The 16645-nt window shown below is 52.5% G+C and overlaps 7 protein-coding genes across 7 annotated transcripts; 3 read left to right on the top strand and 4 right to left on the bottom strand.

Moving 5' to 3' along the window:
• Positions 1-60: 60 nt before the first annotated feature.
• On the bottom strand, positions 61-1809 carry PFLUO_LOCUS200 (uncharacterized protein; the record flags this gene model as incomplete). Its single annotated transcript, XM_073779099.1, has 6 exons — positions 61-705; positions 767-904; positions 974-1023; positions 1051-1350; positions 1434-1557; positions 1624-1809. 6 exons carry the CDS (start codon positions 1807-1809, stop codon positions 61-63), a joined length of 1443 nt encoding a protein of 480 aa, XP_073634298.1.
• Positions 1810-4950: 3141 nt separating this feature from the next.
• PFLUO_LOCUS199 (uncharacterized protein) lies at positions 4951-5677 on the top strand (the record flags this gene model as incomplete). Its single annotated transcript, XM_073779088.1, has 3 exons — positions 4951-5257; positions 5332-5562; positions 5619-5677. The coding sequence occupies 3 exons, from the start codon at positions 4951-4953 to the stop codon at positions 5675-5677; spliced, it is 597 nt and encodes a 198-aa protein (XP_073634297.1).
• Positions 5678-6258: 581 nt separating this feature from the next.
• Positions 6259-10049, top strand: PFLUO_LOCUS198 (DNA-directed RNA polymerase III complex subunit Rpc2; the record flags this gene model as incomplete). The annotated part of the gene is made up of 3 exons (XM_073779077.1): positions 6259-6327; positions 6403-7187; positions 7238-10049. The coding sequence occupies 3 exons, from the start codon at positions 6259-6261 to the stop codon at positions 10047-10049; spliced, it is 3666 nt and encodes a 1221-aa protein (XP_073634296.1).
• A 214-nt stretch (positions 10050-10263) lies between these two features.
• PFLUO_LOCUS197 (uncharacterized protein) lies at positions 10264-12322 on the bottom strand (the record flags this gene model as incomplete). The annotated part of the gene is made up of 4 exons (XM_073779066.1): positions 10264-10839; positions 10911-11948; positions 12001-12082; positions 12135-12322. 4 exons carry the CDS (start codon positions 12320-12322, stop codon positions 10264-10266), a joined length of 1884 nt encoding a protein of 627 aa, XP_073634295.1.
• A 381-nt stretch (positions 12323-12703) lies between these two features.
• PFLUO_LOCUS196 (uncharacterized protein) lies at positions 12704-13567 on the bottom strand (the record flags this gene model as incomplete). The annotated part of the gene is made up of 1 exon (XM_073779055.1): positions 12704-13567. One exon carries the CDS (start codon positions 13565-13567, stop codon positions 12704-12706), a length of 864 nt encoding a protein of 287 aa, XP_073634294.1.
• Positions 13568-13818: 251 nt separating this feature from the next.
• On the bottom strand, positions 13819-15105 carry PFLUO_LOCUS195 (ubiquitin fusion degradation protein; the record flags this gene model as incomplete). Its single annotated transcript, XM_073779044.1, has 3 exons — positions 13819-14676; positions 14732-15052; positions 15103-15105. The coding sequence occupies 3 exons, from the start codon at positions 15103-15105 to the stop codon at positions 13819-13821; spliced, it is 1182 nt and encodes a 393-aa protein (XP_073634293.1).
• A 173-nt stretch (positions 15106-15278) lies between these two features.
• Positions 15279-16628, top strand: PFLUO_LOCUS194 (uncharacterized protein; the record flags this gene model as incomplete). The annotated part of the gene is made up of 1 exon (XM_073779033.1): positions 15279-16628. One exon carries the CDS (start codon positions 15279-15281, stop codon positions 16626-16628), a length of 1350 nt encoding a protein of 449 aa, XP_073634292.1.
• Positions 16629-16645: the final 17 nt, after the last annotated feature.

Raw genomic sequence — 16645 nt, 5'->3', positions numbered from 1 at the left:
GCCTCGTTCAACAGTCGATCTTTATACGAAATAGCAGAAACATTGAACCTCGCTCACTCGCTAGTTGTTGTCCACCCAGTTCCCGTGCAGACCGGCTCGGAGTCTCAGAGGCAGCAAGATAGTCGCCCGGGCCTTGGTGAAATCCCGGCAATCTAAAAGATGCAGCTCACTGGACAGGGTGCGATAGTTGTTCACCAAAGCCATCAAATATCCATCGCCCTCCTCCGTAGAGCCTACCCGAGGAATGAAAACGGGTTCCTGCACGAGATGTGTGCATCCGGGGAAGTACACTTCCGTTTTGCCCGTACTTTCATCGTGATGGGCCAGCGCGTTATAGGGAGGATATCCACCGCCCATGACCGGGCCAATAGCTGCAAAGTCCGTTCCCAAGCGGGGGTCCATGAGATCGAAGTAGCTGTGGCTATATTTCCTCCCGGAAAACCGATCGTCAATGCGATAGAATTCGGAGTTGCCATTGTGCAAAATCTCTGGCTCGGGAAGCCTTTCATCTTCCGCTTTAGGGTCTACAGTAAAGCGCGTTAATTGGGAATGGATCTTGCTGGGCTCAGGCGAGTTGCCCTGAGCATCGGGCCACCAGTAGAAGACATTCTTGTCACTAAGCCCGAGATCGAAGACAATCTTGCCGTCGTCTCGCTCATAGGCATTGGCCGTATGGCCAGGGAATGAGTTCTTATATGTGAACCACTGCAAATAGCGTGTGAGAAGATCGTAAAACAGCCAACATTGGTTATAAAAATTTGCTTACCTTAACGTCCGAAGTCTTAGCTCCATAGCGGGGGATCACCCCAATATAGAAGGGAGTTTCAGGGCTCCATTGCCAGTGTTCTCCACCCTGCTTCATTCGTTCAAGATCACATAACTGGGGAATCACGGGGAACAGAACCTAGCACAAACACTCTTTATTAGTCGCCGACGTTCATGCCAATATTGGCTACGAAAGACCAGCACTTACCCAGTTCTGCGTCACTGCGAAGTCATGGATCATTCCACAGACAGGGCTCACTAGCCAAACTGTCTGTATAAACTTACCGTCGGGACCAATAGTATAATAGCAAATATCCGGGCTGCCGTCTCCCTTGGCTTCGTACCCGAAACAGATGAGTTCTCCCGTCACTGGATCAGTCTTAGGATGGGCAGTGAAAGTTACACTGGGAAGCTGGCCATCAAATGTATACAAGCCCTTTGTTTCCAGAGTCTTCGGATCCATCGCATATGGAGGAGAGTCCTCCTTGAGAGCCAAGAGCTGGGAGTTAAAGCTGACAACATTGGTATTGGCAGTACTTCTAACGGAGAATTCTACCGCATCGGTGAACTTGTTCCGATACTTTCCTGATCGAAAATTGTTGTTAGTAGCTCGCTTTCCAGTATAGCTGAACAGGGCATAGGTGCGATATGGGTGGGGATACTCATACCAATGAGCGCGCGGCCGGCTTCTCTCTCGCGAACAAACTTCTCGGTGCGAACAAATTTCTGCTGGAAGCTCACAGACCCATCCTTGATGCGAAATGCGCTGACATTTCCATCTCCATTGAACCACTAATTATATCAGAGTCAGCATGGCATCGACAAGAAAGTGGGCAGCTAAATTGGGCAGAGACATACAGGATCATTGTCGATGAAAGGGGGCAAGTGAGGATCAGGCATGACACGGTAGAAAGTACCGTTGATATCATTGGGAAGATCTCCATGCACCTCCAGGTTTTGCACCTCTCCCTCAAATCGGCATGGCTTCATGAAGTCTGAGAATTGAGGGCGGTCAGGAAAATGCTGGGAAGCCGGAGATGCCATTTTTGGTTTCTTATAGAATGCAAAAACTAATTCCGAAGAGGCGTGACCAAGGTCGAAAATTCTTTTCTCAAGGGTTGAACGAAGGATTGATCAAAGTTGGAATACAATTTTATTTTTCCCCTGCAAGCGGGGGGTACTGGGAGTTGGAACAGACTCCCGGAGAATCCGGTTGCTTGCCGGGGGTGTTCTATGCAACGGGGAACCGCCGGGGAGACACCGGCAACCTAACTAAATACTTCACATGATCCTATGGATGTAATGTGACTGTCTTGCTTTGCACAAACTCCTCCATTCCCCACTGAGACCCAAACCGACCCCAGCCGCTTTCGCCATGTCCTCCGTGGGGTAGCGTTGGCTCGTCGTGCACAGTCATCGAGTTGATGTGAACAGCCGCCCCGCCTTGATAGACTCAGACAACTTGAGCGCACGATAGTGGTTACTGGAGATGATGGAGGCTGACAGGCCGTAAGTGGCCTGCTCGGCAATCTCAATGATCTTAGCTTCAGACGCAACAGTTACAATACCGACAACCGGTCCGAACGATTCTCTCTCGTAGATAACCATTTCCTTGGTGAGGCCTGTAATGATAGTCGGGAGAGCGTGCTGGGGCGCAAGTGGGGTGGATGGAACCGGCCGTCACTCAAAATTTGAACAATTTCTCATAGCCATAGGGCTTCTGGTTGTCGAGATATTTCAAGAATGCGTTTTTGCCAAGAAAGAGTTCTATTTTAGAGATATTTATTTTATATCTCGACCATTAACTATCCAAATTTCTTCAAGTTCCATGAATAGTCCATTATGGCCTTGAAGAGTATCAGGATATTATCAAACCTTATACCAAGCTATTGTTGTTGAGATATTAGATTGTAAAATATCGCGTTTACTATGGTGTTTTGGGTTGACCCAGTCGCTTAAGATAATTGACGTAGATTATTGCGTTTAATACATAATTCCGACTTGATCGGCTCGCTAGTGAAATACATTAATAGGAATGATAGGTAGAAATTAAAAAGTCATGGCGTTGGTAACCTAATACATCTATTTAAAACAGTTTTAGTTGCTTGAGTGAGCGGGTCGCTTAACATGGCCCACTCGCTTACCGTACGAAAGGTTTTCCCCTGGGAGACCATATTTAGTCAATACCCGCCCCCTAGTAATTAGTCGGGCCCTCACCAGCGAGAGCGCGACCAATTCTGGGGCGGGTACACTCATCTTGATTTGCTCCTTTCCCTTCGTGATCTGCTTTCCCCTGGTTCTGCTGCGTCTTCTCGCTTCCCCTTGAGCTCCCCTCGCCGGTTAGGCGCCCAGCTTTCATCCTAAGGGTCGGCTCACTCGAAATTCTTGTGATGGTAGGCCTGAAAGTAGACTTGTGGAGGCTGAGGTTTGCGGCTGAACAAGAATTCAAAAGAAGTATTGGCTCGAAATGGACCCATTAATCGGGCTGATATCGACGTGGAATACGAACCACCGCGATCCCTCGACCTAGTGATCCGCACCAATGTATCGAGGCCTCAATCCCAAGTCCAAACTTCAACTTAGCTCCTGCTTAGCTCGTTTCCCGCAACCCAGATAGCAATGAGACTGTCAACTAGAGCAACCGGCAATTTGTGTGTTATCTGAGTCTATGCGAGTGACAGTAGGCCCAATCATTTTGTTACTTAGCTAGCGGCGAGCTGCGGCTGGCGGCCTGAAATGCGGCCGCTGGATCGTCGGTTCTAGATTGTACGTAGGGGTCGATTTTTAGCGCCGAATAGACTATTGGGATTGACACGCACTCATACGTATATATAGTCCCATATACTGTCGTAATTGTGTCTGAAGGAATACTTCTCTTCGGCTAACACCATCCAAATCAATATCAGCCGGTACTCTGTGGAACAAGATGGGTGGGCTGCCATTTTGGAGAAGCCCATTGGTAAGCCAAGCAGCTCCCTGACAGCCCTGGAAAGCTCGCTTTGGAAAGCTGACTAGCTCTCAGTCAAAGTCGAGCGACCGACTGGGCGAAGCAGTCGACGGGGTTGCTGATGTGACGACGCAAGACGAGACGCTCTTTGATAACCCGCAGTTTGAGCACTATGAATCAACGTCCAACATTCAACTATTCTTTGATCTCTTCTTTGTCGCCAACTTGACATCGTTTACTAATGCCCATGAGATTAATAGCGCGCAGAGTCTGTCCCTCCTTTGACATAGCGTTACTATGTAGCTAACTTTAGTTTTCTCCCTCGCAGAATTAGCTTCCTATACTGGATTCTTCTGTATATTGTGGTTCACCTGGACCCAAGTCACCTTATACGATGTCCGGTTTGCTACAGATAGCATCCTCGAACGCGTCGCCCATGCGTGTCATTTCGGAGTCATGGTCGGGCTCGCGATCATTGGTCCCCAATTTCTAGAAACTAATGGGTGGGGGCCTTTGCAGCAGCTATCGCTCATCCTCATGTCGAGCCGTATAGTCCTTTTCTGTCAATATGGGTCTACTCTATTCTTTACGTGGCGGTATCGCGCCACCCGTTTGCCTTTGATGGCTATAATGCTATCTCTTCTTGTTGCTACGGCCATCTATCTTGGTATATCCTTTGCCTTTTACCGACGCACGGCTTACGACGCCTATATTGCGTGGTATTTGGTCGCCGTGGTAGAGGTTGGGGTGAACCTAGCCCTTGCAGCCCAATGGCGAGCTATGTCGTTTGAGAAAACACATCTCGTTGAGAGGTTGAGCTGTCTAACACTAATCATCGTACGCTACGCTATTCCTATATTGTTCTATTATTTTCGCACCTGGAAACAAAGGCTGACTGAAATAGCTCGGCGAAGGCATCATCGGCCTTACTAAGACAATCCTCAAAGTTGAGACCTACGACCTCAAGTTCACCGCCGCTGACATTGGCTCTATTATATCGGCAGTACTAGTCATTGTAAAGCCTCGACCCCTATACTTTGAGGTAAAAATACTAACATTAAAGATAGTATTTTGTTTATCAACTATACTTCGATAAAATCCGTATGGAGCCTTTTGGTTCCGTCCGCCAGCAGGCGTGGTCGATACTCCACTTCCCTTTCCATCTAGCCCTCGCTCTCATGATGGAAGGGACAAACCAAATCCTATTGTGCTCTCACGTCGTGGCAGACATTAATAGCATGGCAGTTCGGTTTGAAAAATCGTCAGATGTTCTCGCCACTCTGAATGAAACAGTTAATGCCGTCTTTGAGAGATTTCCTTCTACAATACAAAAGATCAACGAGGTCGAGAAGCCTTTGAATGCACTCTTGCACCCTACTGCCAATGCGACGCAGGCAACGCAAGAAGCAGCAGTCAATGACGTGTATGAGGCGATTATCAAAGCAGTCATGGAAGGTTTCGGCTGGGAGCCACCAGAGAAAATAGGCGGCGAGACCTATGATGAATGGCTGATTAGACTTCTATCAATCTTCTACCTCACTTTTGGTAACTTCACCTCCTATTGACCATTCAGTCAGTCTTCTATCAATGTCATAGCACTAATTGATATTCGCTACTAGGATACCTCTGCATCTGCGTCGGCCTGGTCTGCTTCATAGTGGGAGTTCTTACACTACTGTCGCATAAATATCATGCTGGCTATTCCCGTTTGCGGTATATCAGTATCGGTGCCAACATCCTCGTCGGGCTAGGTATTGCTCTACTTAGCACCGCGGTTTTGACCGACGCAGCAGCGACCCTGGACACAACGTATTGGACACTTCCGGGACTCACATTGATATTACTTGCCTGTAAGCTATTCGTGCGCTCAAGTGGATTCTTTCATATGACGCTAACTTGATTCTAGTGGTTGTTTTGCAGCACGTGTCGGGCGGGCCTACGAAGCTTGACTCGACGGATGATTAGGCAGCTTGCTCTTCAGACGGGGAATTGATAGGGACAGCACAGCTTTTGTTAGGGCCACTCCTTAATATGTGATTTTGGAGATTACATAACTCGAGTAGTCATGTGATCTGTATTAGGATTTCATTCTGAATTCTATTCTCTCCGTAATTTGCATGACCTTCGTGTGTGCCCAATTTCACCACAATTGCTGCATTTTGGCGCTGCCTTCTTCCGCTTCTGTATAGACTCTCCATAAATGATTTTCTCTGCCTGATCCTGACCCCGCTTCCGTTTTTTAGGCTTTGGAAATGGAATTGTAGGTTCTAAAATTGGAAGATATACAGTATAGAATGATGTTGCTGTGGTAATTCAAATACAGATCACATGATGTTTTTAATTATGATATTACAAAAGCTGTGGTGTCTCTCTATCAATTCCTTGGAAGAGCTGACAGCTTACATAACCCCCGCCGATAACCAAAAACTTTCCCCTCCGCCCAATTTCTCCAACACGGGCAATGCCAGTCGCTTCCTTCTTTTCTTGACTCTCTGGTTTGGCATTACGGAAATCAGGCTCTCGCCTGACTTCAGACACACGCGACCATGCCCCCTCGCAGGCGGCCACCGCCCTCCGCGGCTAGCAACACCCGATCTACTCGGCCTGCAACAGAGGTACGGGCAAAACTTTTTCTAAGCTCCCATGCGAGCCACTCGTTCATCAGACTAACATGTGTTCCCTTTCTATAGACTGCGGATCAACCCGCGACCGCTGCTGCAAAGCGAAAGCGCACTTCGGTGTCCAAGAAAACCTCGGACGCAACCCGACCGATCGAGTCCGGCCCAGCCGAGCATGGTGGTGACCAATCGCACGAGCACCCGCCGTCAAACTATCAACCCAGAGATCCATTCGATGCGCTTCTCGAGCCCTTCTACTATAACAAATCGCTCACCGATCCCATCGACACGGCCAAGGATAAATGGAACCTCCTCCCCGCCTTCCTCAAAGTCAAAGGCTTGGTGAAACAGCACATTGACTCCTACAACTATTTTGTCGAGGTGCAGTTGAAGAAGATTGTCGAATCGAGCTCGATGATTCGCAGCGACGTGGATCACAACTTCTACATCAAGTTCACCGACATCTACGTGGGATCGCCTCGGCGCGCCGATGAGCAGTCCGACGCCGGGTTCCACTTTGAATCGAATGTGACACCACAGGAATGCCGACTTCGGGACACCACCTATGCCGCGCCAATCTATGTCGACTTTGAATACGTGCGTGGGCGTCAACGGGTCAGTCGGCGAGGGGTCTCCATTGGCAGGATGCCCGTCATGCTTCGCAGCTCCAAGTGTGTGCTGACGAACAAATCTCCCACGGAGATGAGCAATCTCAACGAGTGCCCACTCGATCCGGGTGGTTACTTTATCGTAAACGGAACGGAGAAGGTCATTCTGGTTCAGGAGCAGTTGAGCAAGAATCGAATCATTGTCGAGACGGATCCGAAGAAAGAGATTGTGCAGGCATCCGTGACGAGGTAAGGCTCATATCGATACGGTTTAGTTTCATCCGTCTAACTTTCTACAGTTCTTCCAACGAGCGAAAGTCGAAGAGTTATATTATCCTCAAGAAGGATCGGCTGCACGTGAAACATAACGTGCTCAGCGAAGACATCCCCATTGTGGTTTTGCTCAAGGCCATGGGCGTTCACACGGACCAGGAGATTTTGCTTCTCGTCACCGGCACCGACGAGCTATATCAGGATGATTTTGCCATCAACTTCGAGGAGGCCCATAACATTGGCGTCTTCACGCAGCAACAGGCCCTGGAATGGATCGGGTCGCGCATCAAAATCAACCGGAAGCAAATGGCCTACCGCCGAACCCATGTCCAAGAGGCAGTTGAAGCCATTGCCTCTGTCATCATCTCACACATCGAAGTTAAAGACATGAACTTCCGACCCAAGGCCATTTACGTTGCACATATGGCCCGCCGGGTACTGATGGCCAAGAACGATCCCACGCTGGTGGATGATCGTGATTACCTGGGGAATAAGCGACTGGAACTGGCGGGTCAGCTCTTGGCGTTGCTTTTTGAAGACATGTTCAAAAAGTTTTGCTTCGATATCAAAATGAACATCGACAAGGTTTTGAACAAGCGAAACCGCGCCGAGCAGTTTGATGCGTGGAGCGTGGTGAGCATGCATGGCAACCATATCACCCATGGCATGAACCGTGCCATCTCGACCGGCAACTGGAGCCTGAAGCGATTTCGCATGGAGCGTGCGGGAGTCACTCACGTTCTCAGTCGGCTGAGCTATATCGCGGCTCTGGGTATGATGACCCGCATCAGCAGTCAGTTCGAGAAGACGCGCAAGGTCAGTGGTCCTCGTGCGTTGCAGCCGTCACAATTCGGCATGCTTTGCCCTGCCGATACTCCCGAGGGAGAGGCGTGCGGTCTGGTCAAAAACTTGGCCCTCATGACACACATCACCACCAACGACGAAGAGGGTCCTGTGCGTAACTTGATCTTCATTTTGGGTGCGGAAGATATCTCAACCCTGAGCGGAAAGCAAATTTACGGTCCTGGTGCCTACACCATCTCCATCAACGGTACACCGACAGCTCTGACCCGACGACCCAAGCATTTTCTCGACTCTTTCCGCAAGCTCCGACGAATGGGCCGGATCTCAGAGTTCGTGAGCATCTTTATCAATCACCACCAACGCGCGGTTCATATTGCAACCGATGATGGGCGTATCTGCAGACCGCTGATCGTGGCTGAGAATGGCCGATCTTGTGTCCGTGCCCATCATCTGAGGAAACTCCGCGATGGGACGATGTCTTTTGATGATTTCCTTGCTCAAGGGCTGGTTGAGTACCTTGATGTCAACGAGGAGAATGATTCCTACATCTCCATTTACGAGAAGGACGTCAACGAGGCCACAACTCACCTCGAGATCGAACCGTTCACCATGCTAGGCGCTGTCGCTGGTCTCATCCCCTACCCCCACCACAACCAGTCGCCTCGAAATACGTATCAATGTGCTATGGGTAAGCAAGCCATTGGTGCCATCGCCTCAAACCAGTTCCAGCGGATCGACTCCATCCTCTACCTGATGGTGTACCCACAGAAGCCGATGGTCAAGTCACGGACTATCGAACTGGTCAAGTACGATCAACTTCCTGCCGGCCAGAATGCAACCGTCGCTGTCATGAGTTACTCGGGCTACGATATCGAGGATGCTTTGGTGCTCAACAAGGGATCCGTGGACCGTGGGTTTGGCCGATGCCAGGTTTTCCGGAAATACGTGACCAACCTGAAAAGCTATCCCAACGGCACCAAGGACGCGCTTAACCCACCAGAGTACGATGGCGATACCCCTATTGCCAAACACCTGCTCCTCGAGGGTGACGGGTTGGCTGCTGTCGGTGAGAAGGTGAATGCTGGCGAGGTGTACATCAACAAAGTCACACCCGACACGGCGCACACGACCGGCATCACCGGCTCTGACGTCGGGAGAGCGCCCAAACTTCTGCCCCAGCCGATGACCTATAAACTCCCGGACCCGGCATACATTGACAAAGTCATGCGGTCCGTTACCGAGGGAGAAAACGAACTCATCAAGGTTCTCACTCGGCAGACCCGACGACCGGAAGTCGGCGACAAGTTCTCCTCGCGCCACGGTCAAAAAGGTGTGGTGGGCATCATCGCCGACCAAGCCGACATGCCCTTCACCGACGAAGGCATCAACCCGGACATCATCATGAACCCGCATGGTTTCCCGTCCCGCATGACAGTCGGCAAGATGCTGGAGCTTGTGGCCGGCAAAGCAGGCGTGCTTTCGGGACAACACGGTTACGGCACCTGCTTCGGCGGCAGCCCTGTCGAAGAGATGTCCCAGATCCTGATCGACCACGGCTTCAGCTACGGTGGCAAGGACTACCTCACCTCGGGGATCACGGGCGAGGCACTGCCGTTTTACGTGTTCACCGGGCCCATTTACTACCAGAAGCTCAAGCACATGGTCCAAGACAAGATGCACTCGCGTGCCCGTGGACCTCGTGCCCTCCTAACCCGCCAGCCTACGGAGGGTCGTTCGCGCGATGGCGGTCTCCGTCTAGGTGAGATGGAGCGCGACTGTCTGATTGCCTACGGAACCAGCCAGCTGCTGCTTGAGCGGCTGATGATCTCGTCGGATCGTCACGAGGTGGATGTCTGCGAGAAGTGCGGCTTCATGGGTTACTTGAACTGGTGTTCCCGCTGCAAGTCGTCCCGCTCCGTCGTCAAGATGGTTATACCCTATGCTGCCAAGCTGCTTATCCAGGAGCTGATGAGTATGAACGTTACTGCTCGTCTGAAGTTGGAGGATGAGTTCCCGGAGATGAAGGGTCGATAGGGTGGTGTATTGTGTGTGTGTGTTTTTATCTTATTTACTGTCCGTGTATATTCCTTGCATGAATGGCATAGCGCGGCGATGCGGTTGCACCTCGATTAAGATATATTGGCGATAACAAAAAAGATTGGTTTGGATACGTAGCAGCGACTTACCATCATCCTGCTTTTCAACATTCTCCATCCCAGAGTACAACCCCGATCCAAACCCTCCCTCCCTACAGCATCAACAAATTCGACTCAAACGCAACATGCTGATACCGCGTAAACTCATACCCCTCATTCATCACCTCCTTCCTAATCTCCAGCGCCTCCGCCAAAGACATGGGCAAATCCCCCTTCCGATCAATATTATCCAGCGCCAGCTTCTGCATAGCCTTGGACAGTTCCTCGGGGTTCTCCGTCGCTGGCACCGGGTGACACCAGTCATAGCGCTGCGGCGGGACGTTCGCTGTGGAAATAATGCGGATATTCGGATCAACCAGCAGAAACACCAGCGCGCGCGAATACCCCGGCTTGCTCTTGTCTTTCAGCTCGAACCCCGTGAGCCGGTGCTGCACCGTGGTCGGGTAGATCACCGTGCGGCCGACTTTGCACCGGATCGCGCCCGGGCTTTGGATGGCCGGCTCGCCGTTTTCCAGCCCGAATACCTGCTTCAGCCAGGTGAAGTCGCCTGGTTCGTGCTCTACTTCGCTGAGCGTGGCCGTCTCGACCATGTTGCGGAATTCCATGTTCGGGTCTTCCATGTTTTCGGTGTCGTATATATAGAATGCTGCGGCGCAGATGTGTTCATTCTATCACGGTTAGCCGTAGATCAAGGCGGGAAGAGAGAGAGAGAGAGAGAAAAAGAGATAGAGGGACTCACCATCTGCAGCTCAACATGCCAATCCGTCTCATAGTACCGATCTTCCGGATCGAGATCAACGCTCAGCAGCCGGGTCACAACCTGCAGCCCTCGCTGCTTGTAATCCTTATTCAGGTCGACGCCTTCCTCAATACGGACGGGACTGGGCAGGTCCTCGGGCAACTTGGACATAAGCCACGGCGGCACCGCCCAGGGAATAAACTCGCCGGCGTCGGGCTGGATGGCACGAACATGCTCCATACGCCACTTCTCAAGCCGCTCTTCGAACTCGCTGTTCGCCTCGCGTGGCTGGATCTGCGGCGCTGAGTCGGCCACGTCCTTGGGAATGGGATAGTACTCGGCCTTGGTGTACTCGATGCGTGCGCGCGAGTGCAGCTGGTCTTTCAGGGGCGTGAGGGTGGCGTTCCATTGCGGGATTATGCAGTTGAAGATCCGCTCGATGACCTTGTAGATGTTGCGGTGCTTGACCGGGTGCAGGTTGTTGATGTAAGTCTCAATGTGCCATTTGTTGTCGTCGCCCAGTTGCCAGTCTGTGGGCAGGATCTGGGAAAAGCGGCTGTAGGGCCGGACTTGGATGTCGGCGCGCGCGAGTACTCGCCAGGCGAGGTCTTCGCGTGTGATCCCCGTTTCCTTGGGTATGGGGATGGGTTCGCCTTTGCCGATGTTGTCGAGCGCATCATCCAGACCGATGAGTCGGTCACCCAGGATGCGGCTTTTGCCGTAGACCAGTGGGAACAAGGCCATGGAGAGGTAATCGCGCTGTTTGTCCTTGCTACAGGGGGTGAAGAAGTGGAGCCTCGGGTCGGCATACTCCAGGACCTTGACGACAGTTTTCAGCTCCTCAAGAAGATCTTTGCTAACGTTGACGTCGGACTTTGTAGCGTCTCCGTTATACAGAGCCACTGTTTCCGTGGTCTCTTGGATCAAGGCCTTGAATTTGAGCTCTTCGATGATCCAATTCGCCATGTTGAGCGTCACATCTCGGCCGCTGTTCATCGCCATACTTTTCCACTCTTCCGTCACCCCGGGATCATGGATCTGTACGCAAGAACTTAGTGGGGATTGAAGCAAAGGGTGCAACACTGAATACCTTCGTCCACCATTGCGGGATATCAGTAATTTCCTCCATGACATGTACCATGGCAATCTCACGGAGGGTCTGCGCCGGGAGGCTAGGAGACCGTTAATACTGCTTCGAGAAATAGATAAGCATGGTTTTCTTACTCTGCATCTCCACGTTGGATATCCCTATCATCCAGCGCCGTGGGAAACATGCTCCGACACTCGATACCATAAATGTTCTTCTCCATCGGGTAAAAGTCCAGTGGCCGGTGAAACCCGGGGAGAAGGAAGCGATTGTCCTGGGTCTTTTCTGCAGCGTTGATAAACGTGTCATCCTGTTGGAACGACATTGTGGTCTTTTGATATCAGTGCAAATAGTCAACACACGCCGCGAAGAGAGAGATGAACGAAGAGAGGTTGCAATGACCAACATGGCTGACTGGCGTGGAACGTGTAAGAGGACACCAGAATGATGCATGGTTGTCGTCGTGTCCATAGTTACCTGGTTAGACAGCAAAGAGCAGGTCGCGGAACTGATCTCCGGTCGAAGCAGTGTCCCAGTGTCAGGTCATAGTGATTCGCAATTCTGTATCCATGGGTGCTGCACTTGTTGACAGAAGAAACCAATGTGTTTTTTTGAACTGATCATATTCACTGTGAGAAAACAGATATGGGTATATCACCAAGTAAACCAATCAAACCTGCAAACCAACAATCTACCAATCTAAAAATCATGCCGACTCCGTTGACTCCTCAATTCCCAAGTACTCCCTCACAATGCCCCAATACCGCTCAGGCTCGGCTCTCATATTGCTAACATGCGGCGCCCCCTTGAACAATTCCCGGCGCACGATCCATCCGCGTGCCTCCGAGGCATCCGCATGGGTTTCCACATCGCGCCAGTGAACCAGCTCATCGGCGTCAGAGTATATATAGCAGCGCGAGAGAACGCCCTTGGGATTGGCAGCCTGCACCAAAGACCGGTCATTGATCGCCGCGCGCGCGACAGTGACGGGGTCGGGGAGTCGCAAGATCGTCCGTACGAGCTTGTCAAAGACCAGACCAAAGAGTAGCATACTCTTGCTAATCAGGCGAAGGATCCACATCCGCGGCAGCACATACGAGAAAGCTTTCATCGCAATGCGGATGGTTGCCGTCCCCGGGGCGCTGTCCAGGATCATGGATGAGATGGGAAGTGGCTTGCCCGTGGCGGCGCGGTATGCCTTCAGCATGTGGGTTGTGCTTGACAGGCCGCCGTTGGAGAACATGTGCAGAAACACCGGGTTCTGCGGGCTGGCACTGGCCCTGAGAGCGTCCGCGGCCGGTGTGAGACGAGCCTGTTGTGCTCGGCCGGTGGCGCGCAAGAAGAAATCATGGGAGTCGCTGCGCACGAAGATGATGCGCGCGCTGGGTACTAGGTGGCGATATTCGACCACGTACTTGGCAAGTGCGCGCGCTGGCGCGTTCATCCAGAATGCGATGAAAATCACCGGTTGTGAGTCCTTTGCGTCGGGTGAGTCGACCGGCTCCTGTATATATACCGACGGGGCCAGTCTGGCAAATGGAGCCAGGGGGCCCTCACGTTTGGCTGCCATGAGAGTCGTGATGAGAACCTTCAATGGTTATTATTGTTCCGGACATCGTTCAATTTATGTTTTCATGATCGGCATGTGAAGCGTGCCAAGGCGCCGTCGGCAAGTTGGCCGGGGCCGAGGAAGTATGTCCACACATCGCGACTATATAAAAGGTGTTGGGAATATACAATGTTTACGTCCGAGGTATCAGTATGAATGGACTTTCGTTATCTAGTTATGAATCCGAGGTATCATCATGAGCTGTTAAGGCCCTAACGCTTGCTTCCACCCAATGTGCGCCCGCTTCCGTGAGACTTTTGGCTGTCGGCTTCGCTTCCGGACGTAGGGGTGACATCTCCGCCTGGGTCCTTGCGCTTCCCCCGAAGTGTCTGGCCGATGCCCTGGAATTTGGGCTGGTCCTCGGGGACGACCATTCCGTTCTCGTCGCGCTTCTTGACTGGTGTGATGGCATATCCGAAGAAGAGTTGGTTGGGAGGGAGTCGGAGGGGTTGGGGACCGTTAGTCTGGCGAGGCGGGGGTGGATGTTGGGAGTTTGTAGCTCCGGGGGCAGGAGTAGATGGTTTGGGGGTCGGGGCTTTGCTGCCCTTCTTTGCGTTCAGGCGCTGTCCTCCAGACAGAAAGTTGGATGACACGGCGCGAGCACCGGCTGCCGCATCGGTCGATTCGGGAGCAATGGCGGCATAGTTTATGGACTGGGCCATGGTGCCATGAGGGTGCAACAGCCCACCCGCCGGCAGTTTCCCTTTCCCGCTGACGACACTGCCCGGTGTGCTTGTCCCACTTGTCCGTTGCGACTCCTCGAACCCAACCGGAGGCGCAAAGTCGACCTCCAAATCCGTTTCCAGCACCGACACCGCATTCTTCGACCCGGATGGCTTGGTCTCCAGCACCGCCATCTCATAGACTTGATCGTTGTAGGCGAAGGTGAACACATCGCCTTTCGTGAGACACGAGAAATTCCGGAACGCATTCTCCAGCACTGCCTTGGGGTCGCTGATGTCGAGGAAGGATGTCGACTGCGCTTGGAGCTTGATGAACTGGCCGGGTGGCAGATCCGTCGACTTGATCTGGAGCAGATCACCGGGCTCGAGCAGTAGGGTTTGCATGAGCTGTAGAAGGATGAATATCAGCGCCGATGGCCCGACCGGTTAGATTGTAACTGACCCAGAAAGGCAGATAGATCTTTCCCTCCTCCGCGATAAATTCCAAAACACCCGCATGTGTCATTCTCTCCTTCGCGCCATTATGGAGCTCGAACAGCATCGGATAGGTGATGTGTAGTCGGGTCAGCTTATCCAATGCACTCGGCGGCATGATGACCTTGCCACCGTGGTTGACATTCTCTCTCTCGGGGCCGGGCAGCATGGCCACGGGGTAGCAGCGGTAGTATTCGTCGAAGCGTCGAGCTGCAGCACCGGGACGGAGCATGCCCGCCGCGCCCATGACGCCGTCCATCGGGTCGTCGCCCCAGTAATCCGGTCGGAACTGAGCCGTTAGCAAGATTCATGAATCAAACAAAGCCAGGCCACACTCACCATGGTAGATGCTATGGACAGGGAAGTGGAAAGAAAGGTGTGGCAAGGGCAGAGATGGTGGTCAGCTGTTGCCGGTGACGCAAGTTGGCGCCGCCATGATTTTCCGGTCCGACCCCGGATGCAGAACACTGTCGGACTTTCTTATTGCTACAACACATCCCTCACTCCCCCCAGCCATGGCAAGCTCACTTCCGCGCCCCAAGCGGGCAGGGGAGGATTTCACACGCTCTCACCATGGCGACGAAGAGGACGGCCCATCAGGGAGCAAGAAACCACGCTTCGATCTTCGCAATCCCTCGGCGCTAGCACCCGACGCGCTCGACGACGACCCCACACTAGACGCCGACGAGATCGGTCGCCGTGGCCAGCAAGTGCGTCGAAAAGCGATCAACCTCGACGGCTACGATTCCGACAGCGAGAATGAGGGCTTTTCGGCGCGGATCGAGGAAAAAGCCAAGCGCAGCCGGGCCAAACACGACGCAGACGATGATGACATGTTTGCGGAGCTACAAGAAGATTTTGGCGCAGAGGAGATTGACGCCGACGAAGCATTGCGCAAAAACAAGAAGTCGGTTCGCTTTCTGCGAGATGACGAGATTGAGGGACAGGTCGCATCCTCGAAGGGCGGCGGCGCATTACATGCCGATTTGAGCAAAGGTGCGGATGAGATTGACGAGGAAGAAGGGGACAGTGAAAGTGAAGTGGGAGAGGATGAACGCGCACAAGTCGACGAGGAGATTGACAAGGAGCTTGGGGCCGGCGCGAAGAAGAAACATGCGCCTCTACTGGATGCGTTCAATATGCGCTCGGAGCAGGAAGAGGGCCGGTTCGACGAAACGGGAAACTTTGTGCGCAAAGCAGCAGACCCTGATGCCGTCTACGATTCATGGATGGAGGGGGTGTCGAATAAGGAAATCCGCAAGGCCAAAGAGGCGGCCGAAAAACGCGAGGCAGAACGGAAGGAGAAAGACCGTATGGACGACAGCTTGTTGACATCCGAAATTTTGAAGACAATCATCACTCATCTCGAGCGTGGCGAGACAATATTGGAGTCACTGGCTCGACTCGGCAAAGGTCTACCCCGGAAGCCGAAATGGCAGGCCAAGAAGAAGAGGAAACCTGCCAATGGTGGCACCGAAGACGTCGAAATGACAGATGAAGATCCAAACGCGGCCGCTCGGAAAAAGGCCATCGATGATATCACCGGTGCCGCCGACATCTTGATGAGCAGAGGCCAAGCGGATATCTACGACACCGAGCGCGAGCTTCTGACCCGGCAATACCGCAACGAGACGGGTGAAGAATGGGTTGATTCTCCTTCAGCAGTAGCCGGGGATGAAGCACAGCAAGCACCCGCGATGTGGGAGTACCGCTGGGCTGATGCACGCGACGGCGGCGATGCTCATGGGCCCTACGATAGCGCCATGATGCAGTCGTGGACGAGTGCAGGCTACTTCGGCGAAGGCGTTGAGTTCCACAGAGTTGGGGACACGGGGCCATGGAGTGCCACCGTTGATTTTGTATAATTGGCTCTAATAAACAA

The sequence above is a fragment of the Penicillium psychrofluorescens genome, assembly GCF_964197705.1.
Source record: "Penicillium psychrofluorescens genome assembly, chromosome: 1".
In the NCBI taxonomy this organism is placed as follows: domain Eukaryota; kingdom Fungi; phylum Ascomycota; class Eurotiomycetes; order Eurotiales; family Aspergillaceae; genus Penicillium; species Penicillium psychrofluorescens.
The sequence above is the reverse complement of the archived record's forward strand: the minus strand, read 5'-3'. Positions and strand labels throughout refer to the sequence as shown.